General features: G+C 42.5%; 1 protein-coding gene across 5 annotated transcripts in view; it reads left to right on the plus strand.

The window, feature by feature from the left end:
- The window catches only part of SORCS2 (sortilin related VPS10 domain containing receptor 2), an 806,006-nt gene that overhangs the window by 708,612 nt on the left and 70,867 nt on the right, over positions 1–26,527 (plus strand). For all 5 annotated transcript variants that reach the window (XM_074951738.1, XM_074951740.1, XM_074951739.1 and 2 more), the window contains exons 10-11: positions 5,731–5,877; positions 7,379–7,481. In XM_074951738.1, the coding sequence (XP_074807839.1) occupies positions 5,731–5,877; positions 7,379–7,481 (250 nt within the window). The remainder of the gene's footprint in view (positions 1–5,730; positions 5,878–7,378; positions 7,482–26,527) is intronic.

Genomic DNA, 26,527 nt, shown 5'->3' on the forward strand with positions numbered 1-26,527 from the left:
CCCAATCATGAGACTTGGCCCCATTGATTTCAGCTGAGTGTTTGTAATATTTGCACAATTGTCCATCAGGTGGTAACTACACACACTGTATGTTGCAAATGCTGAGGCACCCTCTGTATGCTCCCCCTTCATAGTAAAATGGCACAGAAAAGTTCTGCAATAGTTACTACAGAACAGATCTATGGTAGTTAGTATGTATCATACGGTCTAGTCATAAGAAGAAAACGACTGCCGAACAATAGGAGCTGTTGGCTGCTGAGTGCTGTTGAAAATGTGCTGCTTCACCTAGATGCCTGAACAGGAGCTGAACTCTCTTGAAAACATGGTCATTTATTTAGGTGCCTCTATGGGAGCTGCTAGGCCCTGAGATCTTGAAAATCAGGCCTCATATGACTCCCATCACCAAACTATCTGAGCACTTCACAATCTTTTTATGTATGTATCCTCACAACATCCCTGCTAGGAGAGGAAGGACAAATATTCCCATTTTACAGATGTGGAACTGAGACACAGAGAGAGAGAGCCTGAGTGACTGGCCCCTAGCAGGTCTGTAGCAAAGCAGGGCATTGAACCCACATCTCCCAAGTCTCATGCTAACACTTTAGCCGCTGGGTGATCTTTCCTGTCTGTGGGCTTTGGATCAATCCTGGATAGTCTATCACCATGCAAATTATCAGTAATAAAATAATAATTAGTATCAAATCTATACCATGTTAACAGGTCTGCTGTCCCATAAGTCTGCAGGCAGAGCTCTCATTAATGTTAATATCAGAGGGAGTTTGGAATGAGGGCAAATATACTCTTAAATATTACAGATTGAGAGGGATGAAAGAGTATGCAGAATAACAATCTCAGTGAAAACTAGCCATTCCTGATCGTACCGAGAGCTGATGACACTTATTCAAGTACAAAGCTGTAATAAATCCTCAGGTTATGTTGAGCATCCCCATGTCTGCTGGAGAGAGGGAGAGAACATTTGGGCCTGAATTCAGGGAATGGCATTTAATCTGGCAAAGTGTTTTTCTTCTTGATGAAAACTTTAAAGAATGTGATCCCAAAATCGCAGGGCATCCCAAAATTGCAGGGGAACTCACCTTGCATCGCTGCTTCTTCTTCCTTTAGCACATCTGTGTCCCTCCATACACCCTACTCCCCAAAAAGTAACATTCTGGTCCTGTTGTACTTCCATTAGATTCTGGGCCAGGTGATTCCTCTGAGCAGGTTCTGAGAGCATAGATACCAGAAGGGATCATTATGATCATCTGGTCTGACCTCCTATATACCACAGGTCATAGAACTTCCCCAAAATAAGTCCTAGAGCAGATCTGTTAGAGAAACATCCAATCTGGATTTTAAAATTGTCAGTGACGGAGAATCCCAACCCTTGATAAATTGTTTCAGAAGCTAATTATTCTCACTTTAAAATGTGCACTTTATTTTCAGTCTGAGTTTGTCTACGTGTTATACTTTTCTCTGCTACATTGAAATGCTCATTATTAAATATTTATTCCCCACATGGGTACGTAATCAAGTCACCCCTTAATCTTCTCTTTGTTAAGATAAATAGATTGAGCTCTTCGAGTTTACTCCTGTAAGGCATGTTTTCTAATACTTTAATTATGCTCATGGCTCTTCTCTGAACCTCTCCAATTATCAACATTTTTCTTGCGTAGTTGATACAATAAAGGGACACACTATTCCAGCAGCCATATATACAGGAAAAATAACCTCTCTACTCCTACTCAAGATTCTCTTGTTCATGCATCCCAGGATGGCATTAGCTCTTTTTGGTCACGGTGTCAGACCGGGAGCGTCTATTCAGCTGATTATTCACTACAACCCTCATATCTTTTTCAGAGTTGCTGCTGCCCAGGATAGAATTCCCCCTGGCATACTTTCCTTTTTCCTAGATGTATACGTTTACATTTAGCCGTATTAACATACGTATTGTTTGCTTCCGCCCAGTGATCCAAATCACTCTGATTCAGTAACCGCTCATCTTCATTATTTACCACTCCCCCAATTTTTGTGTCAGCTGCAAACTTTATCAGTAATGTTTTTATGTTTTCTTCCAGATCATTGATAAAATTGTTAAATAGCATAGGGCCAAGAATTGACTCCTGCCGGACCCTACTGAAAACACACCCACTTTATGATGATTCCATGTTTACAATTGCATTTCATATAATTTTATTTTATATCGTTCTAGATTTTTTTATCAAAATATCGTGCAGTACCAAGTCAAATGCCTTACAGAAATCTAAGTACCAGTATATTATGTCAACACATTACCATTATCAACTAAACTTGTAATCTCCTAAAAAAAAGTATCAAGTTAGTTTGAGAGGCTCTGTTTTCCATAAATCCATGTTGTTGTATTAATTACAATACCCTTCTTTAATTCTTTATTAATCAAATCTCTTATCAGCCCCTCCATTTTCTTACCTGGGATCAGTGTCAAGCTAACAGACCTGTAATGACCTGTGCCATCCCATTTACCCTTTTTAAAAATTGGCACAACATTAGCTTTCTTCCAGTCTTCTGGAAGTTCTCCAGTACTGTAAGACTTACTTAAAATCAACATTAATAGTCCAGCAAGCTCATTAGCTAGCTCTTTTAAAACTCCTGAATGTAGGTTATCCAGACCTGCTGATTTAAAAATGTCTGATTTTAGTAGCTGCTGTTTAACATCCTCCTGAGATACTAGTGGAGGGTTGTCAACATCACATGATGAGACCATATCATCTTTTTTCCTCCAAATACAGAACAGAAATATTTATTGAACACTTCTGCCTTTTTTGCATTATTATTGATAATTCTATCATTTCCACCAGTACCATAGTTGAGATTTGTTTTGTTCCTAATACATTTAAAAACTCCTTATTGTCCGTAATTCTGCTGGCCATAGATTTCTCCTTGTGTCTGTAGGCTTCCCCTAGCAATTTTCTGCAACTCCTAACTTCTGATTTATATTCATTACTATCAACTTTCCCTTTCTTTTGTTAAATATTGTTTTTTTGTTTTGTTTTGTTTTAAACTGCCTTTGCTTCCCTGCTAAATCAATTTGGGTTTTTTAACCAGTATGGCCTTCTTTCCTGATTGTGGGATTGTGTCTGAAATCAATGGTTCAGGAGCCAGATTAGTGATCAGCATTACCCAAAAGAGCCACAGTAGTTTGCTGCACATTGATCTCTTTCTTTCTTTTCCTTTTACTATGAATTTTTATTGGAAAAGTTTTCATAGACATTTTAAAAGAACAAAAGACAAATATAAAACCCAAGAAATTAAATGAACATAGCTCTGTTCATCTAGCTTGCCCCCATAGTCTTTAATTATAGTACCCAATCACCCTCACTTGCTATTGAAGGATGGAGCGCATAATAACTAAACTAAACAAATGTCTAGGGTCGGCCCTGAGCTGGAGTAAAATAGCATAGCTGTATTTATTTGGCTGGCTTTTAGTCATACCTCATCAACTCCACACAGGGGGACATTAGGGACTACCACAGTTTCACATGCACTGACCTCTGAGAATCATGGTTGCTGTATGTATAGCTGAAATGGACATGAATGTTCTTCCCCCTTCTTAAGCGCCATACATTTATTACGTTTGTAATGTATTTTCTATTTAACTTGCACAGAATTTTTTTGGAGTGTTTTGGTTATTCAATAACATTTTATTGTCTGGAAAATAATTCATCTTCATTAGTTCCCAATATGTCCTGCAGAATGCCTAGCAGTACTGAAAGCACCCACTTACTTCTTGTTGTACAGTGTGACACATCTCATAGAATCAGTGACACACACAGTGTAATAATCATAAATGTACACCAAGCACAACACAATTCCTAACAGGCCCCAAAATAGCAGGACCAGGTTGAGCACAGTATACCACAGTGCTTTACTGTGGCTCACTGTCCAAGTGCCCTTTCAAAGCCTTCTTGAGCTGTACAGCTCTGTGTTGAGCTCTTCAAATAGCCTTTGGTAGTGGCCGTTCAAACTCAGCAGACAGCTGCTCCACCTCTGCGCTCAGCCCCCACAGCAACTTTTCCCCCCTTGCTTCACAAATATTATGCAGGACACAACCGATGGCTATAGCCATTGGGATGTTTTTTTCTCGCAGGTCCAATCTAGTGAGTAGACAATGTCAGCATCCCTTCAGTCTACCAACAGCACATTCAGCTGCTTTTATGCACCTGCTGAATTTGTAATTGAATATTTTCTTGATGGTGTTGAGGTGACCAATGTATGGCTTCGTGAGCCAGGGGAGCAAGGGGTGGGCTGGATCCCCCAGGATCACTATTGGCATTTCCACATCATCAGTGGTAGTCTGCTGATCAGGAAAGAAGGTCCCTGTTTGTAGCTTTCTGAACAGTCCTGTGTTCTTAAAGATGTATGTGTCATGCACCTTCCTTGACCAGCCAACGCTGATGTCGGTGAAGCATCCCCAGCATTCCACAAACCCTTGCAAAACCATAGAAAAGTAGCCTTTTCTGTTGATGTACTCTGTGGCAAGTTGGTTTTTGGGGATATGCATGCCATCTATTGCCCCACCACATTTCAAGAATCCCATAGCTGCAAATCCCTCTACTATCTCCTGCACGTTCCTGAGAGTCTCAGTCCCACGTAGCAGGAGACAATTAATGGCCCTGCACACCTGCATGAAAACAGCCTCCACAGTGGATTTTACAATTCCAAAATGTTATCCCACTGATCAGTAAGCAATCTGGTGTTGCAAGCTTCCACAGTGCAATTGCCACTTGTTTCTGTGCTGTCAGTGCAGCTGTGATTCTGGGCTCTGGCACTGAAGGGCTGGGACAAGCTTGGTATACAAATCCAAGAGTGTGGCCTTGCACATCTGAAAGTTCTGCAGCCACTGCTTGCCATCCCAACACTGCATTGCAATGCAATCCCATCACTCAGTGCTCATTCCTCAGGCCCAGAAGTGAGGCTCCACCATCTGCAGCTGCTCTGTGAATACCACCAACAAACTTGAATTGGTTCTTGCTATGTCCTGCAGCAGTCTGTCCTCCACAAAATCATCACAGTTCTTGCTGAATCAAGTTCTTCTTGTGGCTCTGCAAATACCGGAGGATCATGCATCCTGTGCTTGCAATGCTCATGACAGTAGTACAGGGCTGTGCAGGCTCTATGCTTCTGTCGGAGATGGCAGACAGCGAGGAGGGCAGTGCAGGTTTGTGAAATTTTGGGAAAATTATGGGAGATAGATGACATTATTGCATGGACAAAGTTGCATGCTGGGAAGTTGACCCCTTGCTCTCAGTCACCCCTGCGTGATTTGTTCTGCCCCACCATGGATTGCCAAAACTTCTCAAAAGAGAGTGCACTGGATGGTGCTGAGTTGCACATTGGGATACTCACCCATAGTGCACTGCAGTGTGCATTGACACAACCACTCCTGGTGAGTATGCACAGTGACGACTCAAGGAGCCACGTATGCCAGCAATATAGTAACTGTGGCAGCTTCATGCCAACGTAACTTGCATTGGCAAAAGTTTGTAGTATAGACATGCCCTTAATGTCTTGAAATATGTTCAGAAACCAAAAGCACCAAGTGTTGCAGTTTTTTTAAATGTCCATTCTCTTCCCTTTTAAGAGTAAGTAAGTATCTGGAATATTGAGTTTGTAAGGAACTTCTAAACCAGGAATGATCTATGCTGAAGAAGTGTTTGCAGGCTGGTCATTAACCCTCTTAATTTTATGCTCCAGGTCAGAGGCGTTAAAGGAGTCTTTTTGGCCAATCAAAAAATCGATGGGAAAGTTACAACTCTAATAACCTACAACAAAGGCCGTGACTGGGACTATCTGACCCCTCCAATCTCTGATATGAATGGTAAACCAACTAACTGCAAACCTGTAAGTGGTTCCTTTTAATGACTCCTATGTTTTGTCCAGTGTGCACAAGAACTATTCGTAGAATATGCTGATATATAAATAAGTGAACAGTAGTTAAATCATCTCAAGCACCTAGTACCAAGCTATATTCTCCTCTAATTTACACTGGATGTAGATGTATGTATTCTCTATAACCGTGCACCTTCACAAGTTATTGGGCCAAATTAATCTCTGGTTGTTCCATCTGCAGCATCGCACCTTCTTATGTTAGGGCTTAATTTGACTTGTATGGGACAAGTGTGCTCTAATTTGCCTACCATGCATCCTGATCCAAGGCAATCAGTCATTTATTATTAATTTTTTTATACAGCAAGGAGCTTGTCTGGGAATAAGAGCACTTCATCAACAGGATTAAAAATATGAATACCTTTTATTTCTGTTTTTGCATTGTATTATTTTATCTTAAAATACAATTACCCTATTATGCGTGAGGGGGGAGTTACACAGTTGCCTGGAAATGTAAATCAAATGGCTGTCAAACCCCTTTTCTTTTTGTGAATGCACGTTATTACAGTTTACGTGTCCCAGCTACCCACAACATTTTGGATTTTTTGTTGAAACAGCACTGACAAGCAGATCCCCTGTGTCTTTCTCACAGGCTCTCTGCTCCACTGGACTCTTAGATCTCTGCATTGGGGGCAAAATATACATCTGTAGTCAGGGGGACAGACTAATCTTTATCCCTCTCTGCATAGTAGGAATAAAAGACTGAGACTGAGGGAGATGTTGACTCACTTCAGAAGACTGAGCTACAGCAGTACATGGTTCATGCTACAGGGCTTGATCCAAAGCCCACTGAAATCAGTGGAAGACTCCCATTGACTTCAGTGGGCTTTGAATCAGGGTCTCAGTCCTCACTTAGGGTGTGATCTTGCTCCCATTAACTTTAGTGAGAGGACTATTGAGCTCCATGTACCACTGTGGAAAGAGCAGAAAGCAGTAAGTTAATTAACCAGAGATACGATCAAGCTCACTCCAAAAACGTCATTTAAAAATATTTTTCATATAATGATTTTTTTTCCTGACAGAAGATGTTTCAGTAGAAATAGTTGTTTTTAATCTAATTCTCTTTTAGCTGATAAATGCATAAAGGCAGCCCAGGGATGATGATAACCAACAACAACAAATAAATCTTTGGTGCGTTTTATTGCTTCTTCAAAAGATCCAAGCAGTCACTCTGTCACAAAGTTAGTTTGTGCTATAATTTCACACTGTCTCTGTCTGAATTGCAGACCTTGTTTTAAGGCCATGGAAATATACAGAGCCAGGGTAATTGGTTCCCACTAGATACATCACACTAATATTTTATTCTGGACCTTGCCTTGTGAAATTCAGTCACTTCCCCGTTTTTGTAAGGCAGTTGTCACTGCATGCTAGTTTCCGATTGTGCATTAATTACCAAAGTAGAAGAACTGCTGTTAACAGCTTGTAAAATACCGTGTTCTTCCTCTTATCCTTAAAGCCTGAATGCCATCTCCATCTCCATCTCCGCTGGGCAGACAATCCATATGTGTCAGGAACAGTCCATACCAAGGACACTGCACCTGGGCTCATAATGGGCGCAGGTAAATGCACGAAATTGCTTTTTTTCCCCAAAACATTGTTTCTTGTGAATCACATTTAGTCTCATGAAGAATAATATATTGACTGTATTATAAACATTGCCCTAGTGCACTTGCGACTGAATACCACTGATTTTAGGGAATTTGACTGGTCAAATGTGATTGGTCAAATTGTTGAAATGGAGGTTATCAACCTTTCTGCTGGGTAGCCTGCAGGGATTGGAAAGAATTATTTATCCCAAGATGTCACAAGTGGACAGGTGCATTGTGTATATCTAACTATCTATCCGTCATTTATGGCCCCCATTACCATTGTGTCTGAGTCCCTCACAATCTTTATTCTAGTAGCCCTGTATTTATTCTAACAGCTCTGTGAAGTAGGGAAGTGCTGTCATCCCTATTTTGCATGCGGGGGAGTGAGGCACAGAGAGTCTAAGTGACTTGCCCAAGGTCACACAGGAAGTCTATGCTGGAGCAGTGAATTGACTCTAGGTCTTCCAAGTCTTTGGCAATTGTCCTAACCACTGGTCTAGCCTACTCTCTTCATATTTATATAGTGAAATGTTTCATCTTGTTTTGCAGGATCGTGTACTGGCCACTGAGACCATTGTTGTAATCTAGTATGGCAAATCTTTTTTTTTCTTTACACTTAATGCATATATAATTATCTTACAGTATTTATTAACTTCTTTATCCATGACAAGGCAGGTATGAGAGATAAGGTGAAAGTGGCTATTGCAGCAGCGTGTTGGAGTCAGGTTTGGATTCTCTGTCATGCCACGTGTACTCATATTGCATCAGAGCAGTGGTCTCCAAACTTTTTACCTTGTGACCCACCTTACCCCTGTCTGCACCCTTCCCACGGAGCCGGAAGTGGGGCCATAGGTCCTGGAGGGGGCCGATGCTGGGGCCACAGCTTGGGGTAGGAGCGTGCAGCTGCGGCCGGGGGAGGGGCCCCAGGCATGGGGCAGGCAGCCGGGACTCCGGGTACGGGGCAGGCAACCAGGGCCCGGACCAAGTGTGGAGCTGGGCGCCATTCCCTCCCTGGCCCCTTTCGGGGCTGGTCCAGGCCCCAGCTGCGCCCCCTGAATGTTACTCCACATCCCCCTAGGGGGGCGCTCCCCACAGATTGAAGACCTCTGCATTAGAGAGAAGTGACTAACTACCTGTAACATATAAAATCCCCATAGATATGCTGGCCAATCAATATAAAAAATGTCCATATAAATCTGCTTTGTTTTTTTACCTTTGTCACTCAACAGTTCAGTTCCTCTGAATGTCATGTTTCTTCTTCTTCAAGTTATTGAGACATCAGGTTTGAGCTACAACATCAGCTTATCAGTTTATTTAGGTTTTATTTTCTTATTTTTGTGTCTCATGTTACATTTAAATTAAACACACACGCGCACACACACACAGCTGCTCTGTTTGGAAAAAATATATTTTCTCATCGTTATTGGGTGTTCTGTCTCAGTTTATACCAGTGGAAGGTTTGACACCATCAGTTTCTTTGATAAACTCTGGCAGATGGCATACACCTTCCAAAAACAAAATGTAATTGCTAATTATTGTTTAAATTGTCCTGTGGCTACTGAGGTGAAAACCGTGGTGAAATCCTACCCCATTGAAGTCAATTGGAGTTTTTCCATTGACTTATGAAGCCAAGATTTCACCCAATGTCTTTAAACTTCACTTTTCTATAAAATATCCAAATTAGGTTTTTTTAAGTTACATGCATGTATCTTGGCATTTTTTAAAAGAAAAACAACAACTTCCTTTGTGGGCAGACATTATAGAAAAGTATCATAAATCTATTCTATTGTATTCTGTTCTTTTATATGTATGATGCCCTCATCACCGTAGTATCTGAGCACCTTCCAGCAGTGCATGAAGCAGTGTGACAAATATTGGTTACATGTGGTTCATTCTTTCTCTCAGCCTCTCCCTCTGTGTGTGCACTGTTGTGTTTGGATTTGGTAGGGTAGTTTTTGTTTATTTTTAAAAGGTGGGTTTATATCAGGAAAGGCTAAAGAAGTGTGCCTTGCCCTTGGAGTAGAAAGTGGTGAGGCTAGTCTGAGAGCAGCCCCTGAGAAAGCTCTGTCTCCTGCAGGGATGAGCTGTATTCTTGTGTTAAAAAGTTCTCTTGTGCCTGAGGAGTACAGTTGTCAATCACAGTCCTCATCAAGGCATTTTAGGCAATCTTTTAGATCTCCTGGGCCCAAGCCTGTGAGAGCTTTGAAGATATGGACCAAGACCGTGAATTACACTTGATTGAGTCTAGTTCAAATTAAAATGCTTTCCAAACTATGGGGCTATTCCTAATAACCCTTACCCATGGGAGTAGTCCTTATTCCAAGGAGTAGTCCCACTGAAGTCTGTAGGGCTATTCTTGTGAATGAGGACTTTTCCATGGTTAGCAGTTTGGAAGAGTTGGCTCTAAGTGCACACAGGAGTCAATCTGCATCTGAAATACAGCTGTCTGTGGCAGCACAAGGAAGCAACCAGGTACATCTCTCTACAAAACAACGTGGGGTGGGAGAGGAGGAAAGTTTGGCCAAGAACACTGGGGCAGACCTATATGCTGACAGAATGTGCCATGGAATCATTGATGTCCAAGTCAATCAGGGAGAAAATCTTGGTTTTTGAGGCCTCTTCTGAAAGCCCCCTTACCCAGCAAACTACTTGCACCAGGGAAGAGGAAAGGCCGAGTCAAATAACATGCATTACCTTGGTGTCGAGTCTTTCAAACCTGGTGCACGTAAGTGATGAAATGAGAGGTGTTCAGTCTTATCTGGGAAACTTGGTACAATAAACACACACTTCTCACCAGACATTTTTTACACCCAGAGACAGCCTGTATTTCCTTTGGGGCTTGGTCAGAATTGATGAACATGTGCAAATCAGTAGGGGTAGTGAGTGTTTCAGCATGTATGAGAATCAGTGCCTTTGGGCCACATCATGCTCTGAATGAAATAAATGGGAATTTTACCATTATATTCAATGAGAGAAGGAGTAGAATGTTGGTGTGCAAATCACAGGGCTCAGGATATTGAACTGTACATTTATTTTAATTTCAAATAATTATAATTAAATAGAGAACAGCATTAACACCTAGAATGCTTGGGACAGAGACATTAATAGGATGTTAACATTGCATCTTTTAAGCCCCAGCATTTGTAATTTACAGAATGAAAATTCTACTTTATTAAAATTTCATAAATAGTTCTGGGAAATAAATATTGTTAGTATTTAAATGTATGTAAATTGTGCAGACACAATATTAAATTTAATAGCGGCACATTAAAACATTATTTTAAATAACTAGTCTTCTCCCTTTAAGGAATGTAATAGGATTTTACATTTACATTTGATTTTACTGCATTTTAATCTCGGCAAAAGCTTCTATGGTATAAGCTATTCAACGTGGGCCAATTGATGTGTAAATTTTTACATTCAGCCTCAAACCTGTAAAGGATTCTTCTGTGAAAAATGCTAAGAGAAGAGTACATTTTCAGATTCCAGTTTACTGACTTTCTGTTCTTAGCCTCTTTTCCAGTTAATAAATCAAGCAAATAGTACATATTGCACTCTTGAACAAATTGCAGAGGTTAATTAAAATATATATTGAGTACTTCAGCTGCTGTACAGAATGGTTAAGTTACTCTTTGTCACCTCTGGCCCAGATGTGCTGTATATGTTGTATTAAAGTTCATGTCTTCATGCATGGAGATTGTATGTTATGACACAATTGCAGTAAAGGAAAAAAGAACAGGCAGATGTTTGACTTTTACTGACACACACAGATTCTGGGGAACCCTCAGGGTTCTCCAGATTTTCTTGCCCCACACCCTCCCATTATAAAACAATAACTTCAAATTGCCAAACAAACACCACTTGGCTGGGGCAGGGCCATTTGACCAAAAAATAGTTTTGCCTTATTGCTCTATGATGTGACTGTTAGTTTTGAAATAAAAAACTATTGGCTGGCTAGCCGTTGCTTGAAATAAATCACATGATTATGTGAGATAACAATGTGTTAGACATTACAGAAACATCTGGAAGAGGATATGCATGATATTATGCGAAATTTGGGGGGGGGGAACACCCCATATTTGAAGAATTTAAACCTATCCCATTCTGGGTTGCATTTGGGTACCCATTTCTTTTCATTGAAGCATGTCTTCCATAATGTAGAGAATAAAAAGATTTGAAAATTAATTAATTAAATAAATGATTACGTAACACATGATAATGAATGGAAAATGTATTACTGAAAAAAGTTAAAACGGCATGAAAATAAAATAAACAAAAAGGTCACACACTGACTTGGGTCATAGAAGGGGTGTCAACAATGCTCTGAGTTTTAAATTGTGTAAGAAGAACAGAAACTAAAATTGAGGGAATTCACTTGAAGTAATTCAAGATAGTGGGCAGGACTATTGGTATACCTTTTTGATTGGCTGAGAAAGATTCACATGATCTTATAATGACAGGTTTCAGAGTAGCAGCTGTGTTAGTCTGTATCCACAAAAAGAACAGGAGTACTTGTGGCACCTTAAAGACTAACAAATTTATTAGAGCATAAGCTTTCATGAGCTACAGCTCACTTTATCAGATGCATAGAATGGAACACATAGTAAGATATATACATACAGATAAGTTGGAAGTTAACATACAAACTGAGAGGCTAATTAGTTAAGATGAGCTATTATCAGCAGGAGAAAAAAACTTTTGTAGCGATAATCAAGATGGCCCATTTAGACAGTTGACAAGAAGATGTGAGGATACTTAGTTTAAGGAAGGTTTCAGAGTAACAGCCTTTTGTAGTGGTAAACATCCATTTTTTCATGCTTTGTGTGTATAAAAGATCTTCTATACTTTCCACAGTATGTATCCGATGAAGTGAGCTGTAGCTCACGAAAGCTTATGCTCAAATAAATTGGTTAGTCTCTAAGGTGCCACAAGTACTCCTTTTCTTTTAGCTTAAGGAAGTAGATTCAATATGTGTAATGACCCAGCCACTCCCAGTCTCTATTCAAACCCAAGTTAATGATATCTAGTTTGCATATTAATTCAAGCTCAGCAGTTTCTTGTTGGAGTCTCTTTTTGAAGCTTTTCTATTGCAAAATTGCCACCCTTAAATCTTTTACTGAGTGGCCACAGAGGTTGAAGTATTCTCCTGCTGGTTTTTGAATGTAATGATTCCTGATGTCAGATTTGTGTCCATTTATTCTTTTGCATAGAGACTGTCCGGTTTGGCCAATGTACATGGCAGAGGCGCATTGCTGGCACATAATGGCATATATCACATTGGTAGATGTGCAGGTGAGCGAGCCCCTGATGGCATGGCTAATGTGATTAGGTCCTGTGATAGTGTCACTTGAATAAATATGTGGACAGAGTTGGAATCGGGCTTTGTTGCAAGGATAGGTTCCTGGGTTAGTGTTTTTGTTGTGTGGTATGTGGTTGCTGGTGAGTATTTGCTTCAGGTTGGAGGGCTGTCTGTAAGCGAGGACTGGCCTGTCACACCAGGGCTGTGGAAGACCAAGTTTGAATTCTTGCTGAGGAGCACGGATTTGATCCCAGGTCTCCCCTTTCCCAGTGAGTGCCCTAATCACCAGGCAATTCTGGCCTGGGTCTCTCGCCATCTCTCCTGTTGATGCTGTTCCACTTTGTATAAAATACTTGAATAGCGGGTCTCCTGTGTCCCCAGTGAGTGCACTAACCAATGGCCTAAAAGTTATGACACAATTAGCACTATATCTTTCAGTTATTTTGCAAAGCTAGGCCTTAAAAATGCCCAGAAATAATTTTTTTTTTTTTTTTACCTAAAACAGACTTTTTGATTTGCCAAAATTTTTCACCAATTTTTGGGTTCCAGTCAAACTGAATTTTTTTTATTTGTTTTTCTTTTAACAATGGCCACCAAACTGAAAAATGAGTTATTTTCCCAGCTCTACTTATTACCTCATGTAAGGGTAGGTGTTCCAAGCCAGTATAAAGGGCAGTGTGAAAGAAAGCATGGAGATGAGAAAAGGAGACAGACTGGTGACGCTGAGATGCTGGCAGAGTGAAGTGCGTGGGGGCTATGGGAGAAGAGGGAAAATCAGAAGCTATGATACGAAACAGTACCATGAGCTAGAGCAGGGGTTCTCAACCTTTCTCTTTCTGAACACTCCTCCCCCAAACATGCTATAAAAGCTTCACGTACCACCAGTGCCTCCTCCCCCGAACATGCTATAAAAACTTCACATACCTCCAGTTTTTCTGCATATAAAAGTCAGGGCTGGCATTAGTGGGTAGCAAGCAGGCAATTGCCTGTGGCCCCACGCCACAGGGCCCCACATGAAGCTAAGTTGCTCAGGCTTCAGCTTCAGCCCCAGGTGGCGGGGCTTGGCACGTGGTGGAGCTGCGGCTTTCTGCCCTGGGCCCCAGCAAGTCTAACACTGGCCTTGCTTGGCAGACCCCCTGAAACCTGCTCATGGCCCCGGACCCTTGGTTTAGAAATGCTGAGCTGGAGGAGATTTGTGAAGAGCCTTTCAAGATCAGGGCAAAGTTTGAACTTGGTGAAGAAAGCCAAGAGAGAGGTGACTGACCAGTGAGGGAAGATCGTGAACTTCACAGCAGCTACATGGAGCTTCAGAATTTGCTTGGGATTTTTTTTAACAGAACTTTTCAGATTGTAGCTCTTCAATATTTTTTCAGTTGTGTTGCTTTATAATGTCTTTCACTTCATCCTTCTCTCTCATGTGTTGGCTTCTTTTCATGGGGCTGTTCACAGTTTGGCTATTTCTCACTTTCTGTGTCACTTGATTGCACTGGCTGCTATTATGCACATTTTTTGTTGCTTTCTCTTGATTGCTACACTTATTATGCATATGGTTCATTAATGGTTGCGCTCAGTTGGAGGTTGGAAGTGTTCAAGACACTTTGACTGCTGGTGAAATCCTTATTGTGTTGCTGTGTCTGATTTTTTACTCTGTCTTTGTCTCTATATTTTCAGAGTTTCTTTAATTTGAGGGGTTTGTTCAGTTAGTTTTACCTGATTATCTATTGTTGTAAATTGGTTTATGTTTTGTAGTGTTGTTAGGCAGACTTCTGGCACTGTGTAGCTGGCTGGTCTTGTCTAGCAGGTTTCTTTATGCAGTCGGAGACTTGACTTTAAAAACATATATAAAGGGAACATAGTTCCCATGAGAAATGCTGCATTGACAGCAGTGGAAATTTAAGTCACTTATAGATCCACAGAATAGGTGCAGTACACCCAGCAGCAATCATGTTTCCCTGTATGCATCGCCTACATGTCTCTTAACTCTGACCTGGAGAAGACCTAGGGCTTGTCTGTGCTGCCCTGCAGTTTGGACAATGGGGGTGTGAATAGCAGTGGGCACCAAAGTACTGTAACTCCTGCATGTAGATGCTGCAGGTGCAGGCTAAAAGATTCCTAGTTCACATTAACATAGTCCACAGCTGAAAAGGTTCATTCTTTTTCCCAGTGCAATACATCGCCTCTCCGCAAAGCATGTAAGCAAGAGCACCATTGGTGGCCATATTTTTGACAAAAACACATTTCTGCACAACAAAAACCAAACCTACCAACTCATTTCACTCATAGAATCATAGAACTGGAAGGGACCTTGAGAGGTCATCTATTCCAGTCCCCTGCACTCAAGGCAGGACTAAGTATTATCTAGACCATCCCTGACAGGTGTTTGTCCAACCTGCTCTTAAAAATCCCCAGTGATCAAGATTCCACAACCTCCCCAGGCAATTTATTCCAGTGCTTAACCACTCTGACAGTTAGGAAGTTTTTCCTAATGTCCAACCTAAACTGTCCTTGCTGCAGTTTAAGCCCATTGCTTCTTGTCCTATCCTCAGAGGTTAAGAAGAACAATTTTTCTCCCTCCTCTTTGTAACAACCTTTTATGTACTTGAAGACTGTTATCATGTCCCCTCTCAGTCTTCTCTTCTCCAGACTAAACAAACCCAATTTTTCAATCTTCCCTCATAGGTCATGTTTTCTAGACCTTTAATCATTTTTGTTGCTCTTCTCTAGACTTTCTCCAATTTGTTCCCATCTTTCCTGAAATGTGGCACCGAGAACTGGACACACTACTCCAGTTGAGGCCTAGTCAGCGCAGAGTAGAGTGGAAGAATTACTTCTCGTGTCTTGCTTACAATACTCCTGCTAATACATCCCATGATCCCAGCTCATATTACTCAACAGCAAATGGATGGTAGTATCTTTCAGTCATCATCAAATCAACTAACTAGTATGAGAGACTTTCTATCCCAGTAACTGCTACTACTGCTATTTAGTTTTCAGAAGAACTTCCTTTAGCTAAGGTACTTTGCAATTTAAAAAAGTACAGTTACATTGGAGAGAAATACCAATAAGAGAGAAAAGAGATAAGAATTTTTAGTATTATCAGCATATAAACGATAGCAAAAAGCAAAACTAGCAATGAGTTGTCTACTATAATCTGTGCAAAGGAAGACGAGGAGTGAACCAGGAACAGAACCCTGTGGTATGGAATGAAAATAGAAAGAGAGTTTGCCAACCCGTGACAGCCAAAAGAAATGCTAGGAAAGATAAGAGTGGAATCATGAAAGTACAGAGCTTTGTATTCCAAAGAAGCAGGTAGTCAGTAGTAATGAAAGAAGTACAAAGGGCAAGGAGAGTAAGAACATGAGAGGGGAAGAGAAACATGTTTAGCAGAGGAGAGGAAATTAGAAACAGACAGGAAAGCAGTCAGTGGAATAGTTAGAGATATTCTGGCTGTAAAGGAGATCAGATAATGTGGTGTGAAAGAGAGGTTCAAAGTTAGGAGTGAACAAGCACGGTCCATAACTTTAAAGAGAAAAAGAAGATCAGAGATGTTGGTTTAAACCCTGGAGCTGCCCAGGGCTCCCTTTGAACTCACCTGTCTTTCAAATTATTCTCTTTGTTTGCAATTGTTTTTGTGTTCCATGCTCATTGTATTTCCCTTCATTAGCATATTCATGTTTTGCTACTGTCTATTTTCTTTTCTTTGTTTTATATTGGGTGTAACAGACATTACATGATATCCTGTATGCAGTTACCCAGAAGGGACGTGAGAAAGTTTGTGCTTTAATTTGCTAGGATTGTTGCATAGATTTTGTTCATTTTTGTAGGTGTCTTTTAAATTTGATGTTCCAATATCTTTTTAAAAGAATTCCTGATTATGGGGTTGGTCCTGGAAAGTGCTGAGTCCTCTCACAATGTGCTGAGTCCCACTGAGATCTGTAGGAGATGAAGATACTCAAAGCATCTCCTCTTTACTTCCTTTTCTCAGTTGACCTTTAGGATTGATAGTGATAGTTTCTTCAATAATTAGAGACCGGTTCACACCAAAACCTAGATATTAATATACCTGAATTTATGGGGAAATTTGCATCTGAATTCAGATCCCAATTTTTCAGCTCAGGCCAATCTCTTTCAAAAGGGTGCTTGCTATGTTGGTCCCAGGATTTTAAAGAGACAAGGTGGATGAAGTAGTATCTTTTATTGGACCAACTTCTGTGGGTGAAAGAGAGAAGCTTTTGAGCTTCACAGAGCTCTTCAGAAGAAAATGCTTGTCTGTTTCACCCACAGAAGTTGGTCCAATAAAAGATATTACCACATTGTCTCTCAGTAGGAGGAATGTTTAACAATATTTAATTGTGATAGTTTTCTGAGATGCTGGCATCTCAGTGTAAAAGAGAACAAAAGAATCCAATGTTACTATAACCAAAAGATTCGAGCACTGTAATTTTTAAAAGGACAGCATTGTATATAAAACGAACAGTGTTTCCAAAGGGTTCTTAGGCCTTGTCTACACTACACAGTTTTGTTGACAAAAGTCCGCTTTCGTTGACAAAACACTGGAGGTGTACACACACTGAAGTGCTCCTCCCCTAATGTAACTCCCCTACTATGCCAACATGGGCAGTGCGTGACTCCTCCATTCAGAGAAGCTGTGCACACTCAGACCAGGGCTCCGCCCCGAGGCCTGCCCCTCTCAGCCTCCACCCCCTGGTCGCACTCGGCCCACTCCCGCCTGCCTCTCGTGCCTCTGCCCCCTCTCCGCTCGCACCTCTTCACCCCCTCCACAGCCCCCCACCGCTGCTTATGCCTTTTCACCCCCTTCCCTGGCCCCACCCACCCACCGCTCGTGCCTCTTCACTTCCTCCCCCGGGCCTCCCCCCTCCCACCCACTGGCCGGCCAGCTAGCTAGCTGAGCTGGCCGGCTGCTCACCACTTGAGCAAGGTCCCCATGTGGGCGGAGAGAGGACAGGAAGAGGCAGAGCCTCAGGGGGAGAGGACGAGTGGGGCCTTGGGGCGGAGCACAGGTGGGACCACAGCCGGGGCACCCATCCTTTCAGTGGTGGTGCACTCCTAAGGCAGCAGGCTGGCTGTTTGGGGAGGCTTAGCCTCTCTGGCCACTTATACCTGCTGCCTATGTATGCCAATATCATAAACCCACCTCAGTGAGAGGCATAGGCCATATATCTGTGTACTTAGGGAGATGCAGTGTCTGTGTAGACACTGACAGCCAGGTTGCTGCTGGTTCTCTGCTCCAAGCCAGACTGCCACTCAGGCTCCTGGCTTGGGCTGCCACCTGGGCTCTCCACTCCACACTGGGAGCCCTGCTGCTACCTGGGGTCCCAGCTCCCCACTACCCGCCAGGAGCACGGCAGGCTACCGCACTCCAGGTGCACATCTCCCCGTCAGAAGTGAGAAGCCCCGCGCCGCTGCCCCCTGCTCCTGGCTGGGAGTGCGAAGGTGAGAAGCGCCGGGAGGCAGCTGGGGTCCTGGTGGGTTGCTGCGCAGAGCTTAGGGCCCTCAGTCCCCCACGTTGCCCCTCTTCAGTTGGTGGAAGCACTTCTAGTGAGGACGTGCACCACTGACAGGAGAATAGTATGGACATCAGCCACTGCAATAACTAATGTGGTGGCTCTAAGTCGACTTAACATAGGTCGACTTAAGATTGCAGTGTAGACATAGCCTTAGATGGTTAAATGGTCAAATGTTTCCTTTCTGCAAGTGTTGATGATGTGGTTGTAGTTTTCTGCATCATTTCCAACTCTGAGCTTTCATTGTGATTGCTGATTTCACTAGATCCTTTCTTAAACCTAGAACAGTTTTATGTTAAAAACAAATAATCTTCTTGTGCAATTGTATTAGTAAAATCTTAGGTTTCAGTTCCATATGTGGCCTATTCCAGAACTCAACTGCTGTTATAATTAGAAAATTTTCCAAATGTCTAACCTAAATCTCACTTGTTGCAGATTAAGCCCATTACTCCTTGTCCAACCTTCAGTGGACATGGACAGCAGATGATCACCATCCTCTTTATAACAGCCTTTAACATATTTGAAGACGGTTATCAGGTCTTCCCTCACTCTTCTTTTCTCAAGAGTAAACATGCCTAGTTTTTTAAACCTTTCCTCATAGGTCAGGTTTTCTAAACCTTTTCACATTTTTGTTGCTTTCTTCTCTGGAGCATCTCCAATTTGTTCACATCTTTCCTAAAGTTTGGCACCCACAATTGGACATAGTACTCCAGCCAAAGCTTCCCCAGTAGATCAGGACAGTGACCTCCTGTGTCTTACACCCCAGAACAATATTAGTCTTTTTCACAACTGCATCTCGTTGACTCATATTCAATTTGTGATCCACTCCAACCCCCAGATCCTTTTAATCAGCGCTATCACTGAGCTAGTTATTTCCCACTTTCAATTTCCAATTTTCAATTTTATTTTTCCTTCCTGAGTGAAGTACTTCGTACTTACCTTTATTGAATTTCATCTTGATTTCAGACCAGTTCTCCAGTTTGTCAAAGTCATTTTGAATTACAACCTGTCCTTTAAAGTGCTTGCTACCAGTCCTATCTTGGTGTCATCCGCAAATTTTATAAGCATATTCTACACTCCATTATCCAAGTCATTAATAAAAATATTGGATAGTACAAGACCCAGGAGTGACCCCAGCAGAACCCCATTAGATACACTCTCCCAGTTTAATCATAGAATCATAGAATATCAGGGTTGGAAGGGACCTCAGGAGGTCATCTAGTCCAACCCCCTGCTCAAAGCAGGACCGATCCCCAATTAAATCATTCCAGCCAGGGCTTTGTCAAGCCTGACCTTAAAAACTTCTAAGGAAGGAGATTCCACCACCTCCCTAGGTAACGCATTCCAGTGTTTCACTACCCTCCTAGTGAAAAAGTTTTTCCTAATATCCAACCTAAATCTCCCCCACTGCAACTTGAGACCATTACTCCTTGTTCTGTCATCTGCTACCACTGAGAACAGTCTAGAGCCATCCTCTTTGGAACCCCCTTTCAGGTAGTTGAAAGCAGCTATCAAATCCCCCCCTCATTCTTCTCTTCCGTCGACTAAACATCCCCAGTTCCCTCAGCCTCTCCTCATAAGTCATGTGTTCCAGTCCCCTAATCATTTCTGTTGCCCTCCGCTGGACTCTTTCCAATTTTTCAACATCCTTCTTGTAGTGTGGGACCCAAAACTGGACACAGTACTCCAGATGAGGCCTCACCAGTGTCGAATAGAGGGGAACGATCACGTCCCTCGATCTGCTGGCAATGCCCCTACTTATACATCCCAAAATGCCATTGGCCTTCTTGGCAACAAGGGCACACTGTTGACTCATATCCAGCTTCTCATCCACTGTAACCCCTAGGTCCTTTCCTGCAGAACTGCTGCCTAGACATTCAGTCCCTAGTCTGTAGCGGTGCATTGGATTCTTCCGTCCTAAGTGCAGGACTCTGCACTTCTCCTTGTTGAACCTCATCAGATTTCTTTTGGCCCAATCCTCTAATTTGTCTAGGTCCCTGTATCCTAGCCCTACCCTCCAGCGTATCTACCTCTCCTCCTAGTTTAGTGTCATCTGCAAACTTGCTGAGGGTGCAATCCACACCATCCTCCAGATCATTTATGAAGATACTGAAGAAAACCGGCCCCAAGACCGACCCTTGGGGCACTCCAGTTGATACTGGTGCCAACTAGACATGGAGCCATTGATCACTACCCATTGAGCCCGACAATCTAGCCAACTTTCTATCCACCTCATAGTCCATTCATCCAGCCCATACTTCTTTAACTTGCTGGCAAGAATACTGTGGGAGACAGTGTCAAAAGCTTTGCTAAAGTCAAGGAACAACACATCTACTGCTTTCCCTTCATCGACAGAACCAGTTATCTCATCATAGAAGGCAATTAGATTAGTCAGGTATGACTTGCCCTTGGTGAATCCATGCTGACTGTTCCTGATCACTTTCCTCTCCTCTAAGTGCTTCAGAATTGAAGTTTGACAGTGAACCACTGATAACTACTCTTTGAGTAGGGTCTTTTAACCAATTGTGCAACTACCTTATAGTAATTTCATCTAGCCACGTGTGACTGTGTCAAAAATCTTACTGAAAGCAAGATCCATCTTATCTGATACTTCCTCCCATCCAATAGGCCAGTAACACTGTCAAAGAAAAAAATTAGGTTGGTTTGACATGGTTTGTTCTTGACAAATCCATGCTGGCTATTCCTTATAATCCTATTATCCTTTAAGTGCTCACAAATAGATTATTTAATAATTTGTTCCAGTGTTTTTCCAGGTATTGAAGATAGGCTGACCAGTCTATTATTCCCCCTTTTTAAAGATACATACTATATTTGCCAGCGTCCTATCCTCTGGGACCTTGTCCATCCTCCATGAGTTTTCAAAGATAATTGCTAGTGGTTCCAAGATAGCTTCAGCTAGTTCCTTAAGTACCCTAGGATGAATTTCATCAGGCCCCACTGACTTGAATACATCTAACTTATCTAAAAATTCTTGAACCTGTTCTTTCCCTATTTTGGCTTGCATTCCTTTCCCCTGTTTTTTTTTGTTTGTTTGTTTGTTTGTTTTTTAAATATTAATTGGGTTATATATCACCATTAACCTTTTTTAGTGAAGACTGAAAAAAATAGGCATTAAACACCTCAGCCATCTTGATGTTGTCATTACTAGCTTACTTTACCCACTACGTAGAGAACCTACCCTTTTCTTCATTTTTCTCTTTATCCTAATGTGTTTAAAGAACCTCTTCTTGTTGGCCTTTTATGTCCCTTACTAGGTATAATTCATTTTGTGCCTCAGCCTTTCTGACTTGGTCCCTACATTTTGTGCTACTCTTTTGTTCACCTCCTCAGTAATTTGTCCATGTTTCCACTTTTTGTAGGACACTTTTTTTTGATATTTCAGGTCATTAAAGAGTTCCTGATGGAGCCATGTTGGCCTCTGTCTATTCTTCCTATTTTTTCTTTGCACTGGGATAATTTGCAATTGTACCTTTCATCTTGTCTCTTTGAGAAACTGCCAGGTCTCCTGAACAGCTTTTTCCCTTTAGATTTTCTTACCGTGGGACCTTACCTATCAGTTCTCTGAGTCTGTTAAAATCTACTTCTCATGATCAGTGATGATCATTTCATGATCACTTTCACGCAAACTGCCTTCCGCCTTCAGATTCGCTACCAATTCCTCCCTGTTGGTCAGAATCAAGGCTAAAATGACTGTCTCCCTGGTTACTCCCTCCACTTTCTGAAACAAAATGTTGCCTCAATACCTCCAAGAATTTACTGAAAAATTTAGGTTTTGCTGTATTATTTTTCCAACAGATGTCTGAGTAGTTAAAATCCCTCATTACTATCATGTCTTGTGTTTTGGATATTTCTGTTGTTTGTTCTAGAAATGCCTCATCTACCTCCTCTTCCTGATTTGGTGGTATGTATTAGGCCCCTACCTGGCATCACCCCTATTTCTTACCCCTTTTATCTTTAGCCAGGGTCTTTCAGCTAGTCTGCCTCTCACTTCCTTCTGCACCTCTTGATGTATAATGCAATACCTGCTCCTTTTTTATCTTGCACATCCTTCCTGAAGAAGCTATACCCCTCTATACCAATATTCCAGTCATGAGACTTATCCCACAAGTCTCTGTGATGCCAATTAAGGCCTAATTTAGCTTATGTATTAATACTTCCAGGTCTTCCTGTTAATTCCCCATAATGGTTGCATTTGTTTCTAGACATCTAAGATGTTGAGCAGATTCTCTCATTGATTTCCTTCTTGTTGCTCCTTTACCCTGTTAAGTATCAGAGGGTAGCCATGTTAGTCTGGATCTGTGAAAGCGGCAAAGAGTCCTGTGGCACCGTATAGACTAACAGATGTATTGGAGCATAAGCTTTCGTGAGTGAACACCCACTTCTTCAGATGCATGTGTCATTGCTGGTGAGAATATGCTTCACGTTGGCGGGTTGTCTGTGGGCGAGGACATGCACATTTCAAAACTACAATACCCGCACGAGGAAATAAGGAAACAGATCAACAGAGCCAGACGTATACCCAGACACCTCCTGCTGCAAGACAAGCCCAAGAAAGAAACCAACAGAACTCCACTGGCCATCACATACAGTCCTCAGCTAAAAACTCTCCAACGCATCATCAGTGATCTACAACCCATCCTGGACAACGATCCCTCACTTTCACAGGCCTTCGGAGGCAGGCCAGTTCTCGCCCACAGACAACCCGCCAACCTGAAACATATTCTCATCAGCAACGACACACCACACGATAGTAACTCTAACTCAGGAACCAATCCATGCAACAAACCTCGATGCCAACTCTGCCCACATATCTACACCAGCGATACCATCACAGGACCTAACCAGATCAGCCACACCATCACCGGTTCATTCACCTGCACGTCCACCAACGTAATATACGCCATCATGTGCCAGCAATGCCCCACTGGCTATGTACATCAGCCAAATTGGACAGTCCCTACATAAAAGGATAAATGGACACAAATCAGATATTAGGAATGGCAATATACAAAAACCTGTAGGAGAACACTTCAATCTCGTTGGACACACAATAGCAGATTTAAAGGTAGCCATCCTGCAGCAAAAAAACTTCAGGACCAGACTTCAAAGAGAAACTGATGAGCTTTAGTTCATTTGCAAATTTGACACCATCAGTTCAGGATTAAACAAAGACTGTGAATGGCTAGCCAACTACAAAAGCAGTTTCTCTTCCCTTGGTGTTCACACCTCAACTGCTAGAAGAGGGCCTTATCCTCCCTGATAGAACTAACTTCGTTATCCCTAGCCTGATTCTTGCTTGCATATTTATACCTGCCTCTGGAAATTTCCACTACATGCATCTGAAGAAGAGGGTGTTCCCCCACGAAAGCTTATGCTCCAATATGTCTGTTAGTCTATAACAGGGGTCGGCAACCTTTTAGAAGTGGTGTGCCGAGTCTTCATTTATTCACTTTAATTTAAGGTTTCGTGTGGCAATAATACATTTTAATGTTTTTTAGACGGTCTCTCTCTATAAGTCTATATATTATAAAACTAAACTATTGTCGCATGTAAACAAGGTTTTCAAAATGTTTAAGAAGCTTCATTTAAAATTAAATTAAAATGCTGATCTTACACCTCTGGCCCGCTCAACCCGCTGCTGGCCTGGGGTTCCGTTCACCTAGGCCGGCAGCGGGCTGAGCGGGGCCGGCGGCCGGGACCTCAGACCAGCAGTGGGCTGAGTGGCTCAGCCCGCTGCCGGTCTGGGGTTCCGTCCACCGGCTCCTGCCAGCCAGGGTACTGGCTGCCAGCCCCACTCAGCCCACTGCCAGTCTGGGGTCCCAGCCCTGCACACATAGAGTAGGTGCCTACCTTCTTCCTGGTTCTAACCATTCTCTTCCTCTCTCTCTCTGCACTGAGATGAGGGTGGGAGTGCACTGAGCACAGGGCTGAGGGTGAAGAAGCAAGCTGAGGGTTGGGGTGCAGGGTCTGGCCAGGAGCTAGAATGAGGGAGGGGGCTCAGGTTTGGGGCAGGAGGTTTGGGTGTGGAGCGCTTACCTGGGCAGCTCCCATTTGGTGCGAGGGGTGCAGGTGGGAATATGTGTGTGTGTGTGTGCAGGAGCTCCCATTTGGTGCTCAGGGTGGGGGTGCGGATGTCGGGGGTGCAAGAGTCAGGGCAGGGGCTGGGTATGTGTGGAGTGTGCCGGATTCAGGGCTGGGGTTGTGGGGGGGGTGCAGGGGTGAGGGAGAGGGCTGGGTGTGTGTGAGGAGGGTTCAGGGGTCAGGGCAGAGGGTTGGGGGTGTGGGCTGGGGTCGTGGGGGTGCTCCCAGCCCCCTGCCCTGAGCAGCTCACGGCAGGGGGCTGGAGGGGATATGCCGATTCCACCCCCATCCCCAAGGAGCACTGTGGGTCCGATTTTTCCTCTCCCCCTCCGTAGCAAGGGCCGTCAGCTGATCAGCTGCAGGGAGGGAGAGGAGGAGGGGCAGGAACCCAGCACGCTGGGGGAAGAGGCGGGGGGAGGGGGAAGCTCGCTTGCCCTGCAAGGAGAGAGTGGGGGGGGCAGAGAAGAGCTGGCCGGGCTGGGCCAGGCTGGATTTTTAATGGCACGCTGCTGTAGACAGCAGCGTGCCATTAAAAATTGGCTCGCATGCCATCTTTGACACACAAGCCATAGGTTGCCAATCCCTGGTCTATAAGGTGCCACAGGACTCTTTGTCGCTTTACCCTGTTGTAATTTTCCATTTGACTCCCAATATCTGGCTCTCTGTTTGTGCTCACATGTGAGTTTTTGTCACCTGCCCCCTTTGAAACTAGTTTAAAGCCCTCCTCACTAGGTTGGTACCTTGGCTCAAAGATGGTCTTCTACTTCTTGGTCAGGTGGATCCCATCTCTTCCTAGCAGACCTTCTTTCCAGAACAGCATCTCATGGTTGAGGAAGCTAAAGCCCTCCCATTGACACCATCTGCAAAGCTATGCACTCATCTCCAAGATGCACGTGTCCCTCTGTAGGCCCAAGCCCTCAACTTAGAAGATGAACACAACCTACACTCCCAACTCCTTCACTTTGTCTTCCACAGCCCTGTAGTGTTTGCTTGCCTTAGCACTCGACACGAGTAGTATGCAGGGGCGGGGCGGCCTCTATTCCACCCCATAGTGGCCTAGGGGGACTGAACTACATGCCTGCTCTCTGACCCTGAATGATGGAGACAATTTGTGTGTTAATTTGGCAGGTGATGGTGACAATTTGTGTGTTAATGGTTTATAAAGCTTTAACATTTTGAATATCAACATCTACTCTCACTAAATAATTGTCTGACCCCCACTATTATTTCCTACAACTGTGAAAATTTAAATTGCTAAACAGCTTTAAAAAACGCTTAAAAATACATGTTGATATTATCCTTCAAAATTAAAATTAAAAATAGAATTCTGCCATCCTACCTGTAAAGGTCAAGAAGCAATTTTCCCCTCAAAGAATTGCATGGGTTGTTTGTTGTACTTGATTTTGATTTTTTCAGGGTGAAGTGGGTTGAAGGGAGGATTGGTGATCATCTAAAGCATCAGGTACAGCTACTGTTAGATGTCAGTAGTAGGCTAGCTCCAATAAATTCTCTGATAGAATTTTCTGATCCCATTTTAGCTGTAATTAGGGTTAAATAATTTAAAGTTAAGCTATTAAAGAGCCAAGTACTCTTTATGTTATAATCTTGATGGTGTAAATGGAACATTTAACTTTCCACAGTGTTTTCTCTCAATCTCTCTCAAGTCCCTTGCATCCTGAATAAACCCTAAGTGTGTGTTTTCATATCTAACACATTTGTTTATATAGTATGTTAGTAAAATTTCATAATGATATCCTAATCTCAAGTGTATTCTTTCCGTATGTCTCTTTTACTTAAAAAAATCTGACAAATGTCATCTATTTTTCCCTGAGAACATACAAATCATACATTTAAGGCAAAATCACCTCAATAATATCACTTAGGTGCAAAAGCATACTGTGATTGCATCTCTTCTAGCTTACTGTAAACTGACTGACAGTTGAACAGTTGATTATTTGAAGAGCAGCTTGTCACAAGATAGAAATCTATGCTTTTGAAACTATTTGTTGAGATCTTATGTCACAAGTTTGCTTTGCAGCCCTCTGAAGACTAGCTACTGCTCTTCAGTGTTTATTGTCAAAATATAGAGC

The sequence above is a fragment of the Natator depressus genome, chromosome 4 (assembly GCF_965152275.1).
Source record: "Natator depressus isolate rNatDep1 chromosome 4, rNatDep2.hap1, whole genome shotgun sequence".
In the NCBI taxonomy this organism is placed as follows: Eukaryota; Metazoa; Chordata; order Testudines; family Cheloniidae; genus Natator; species Natator depressus.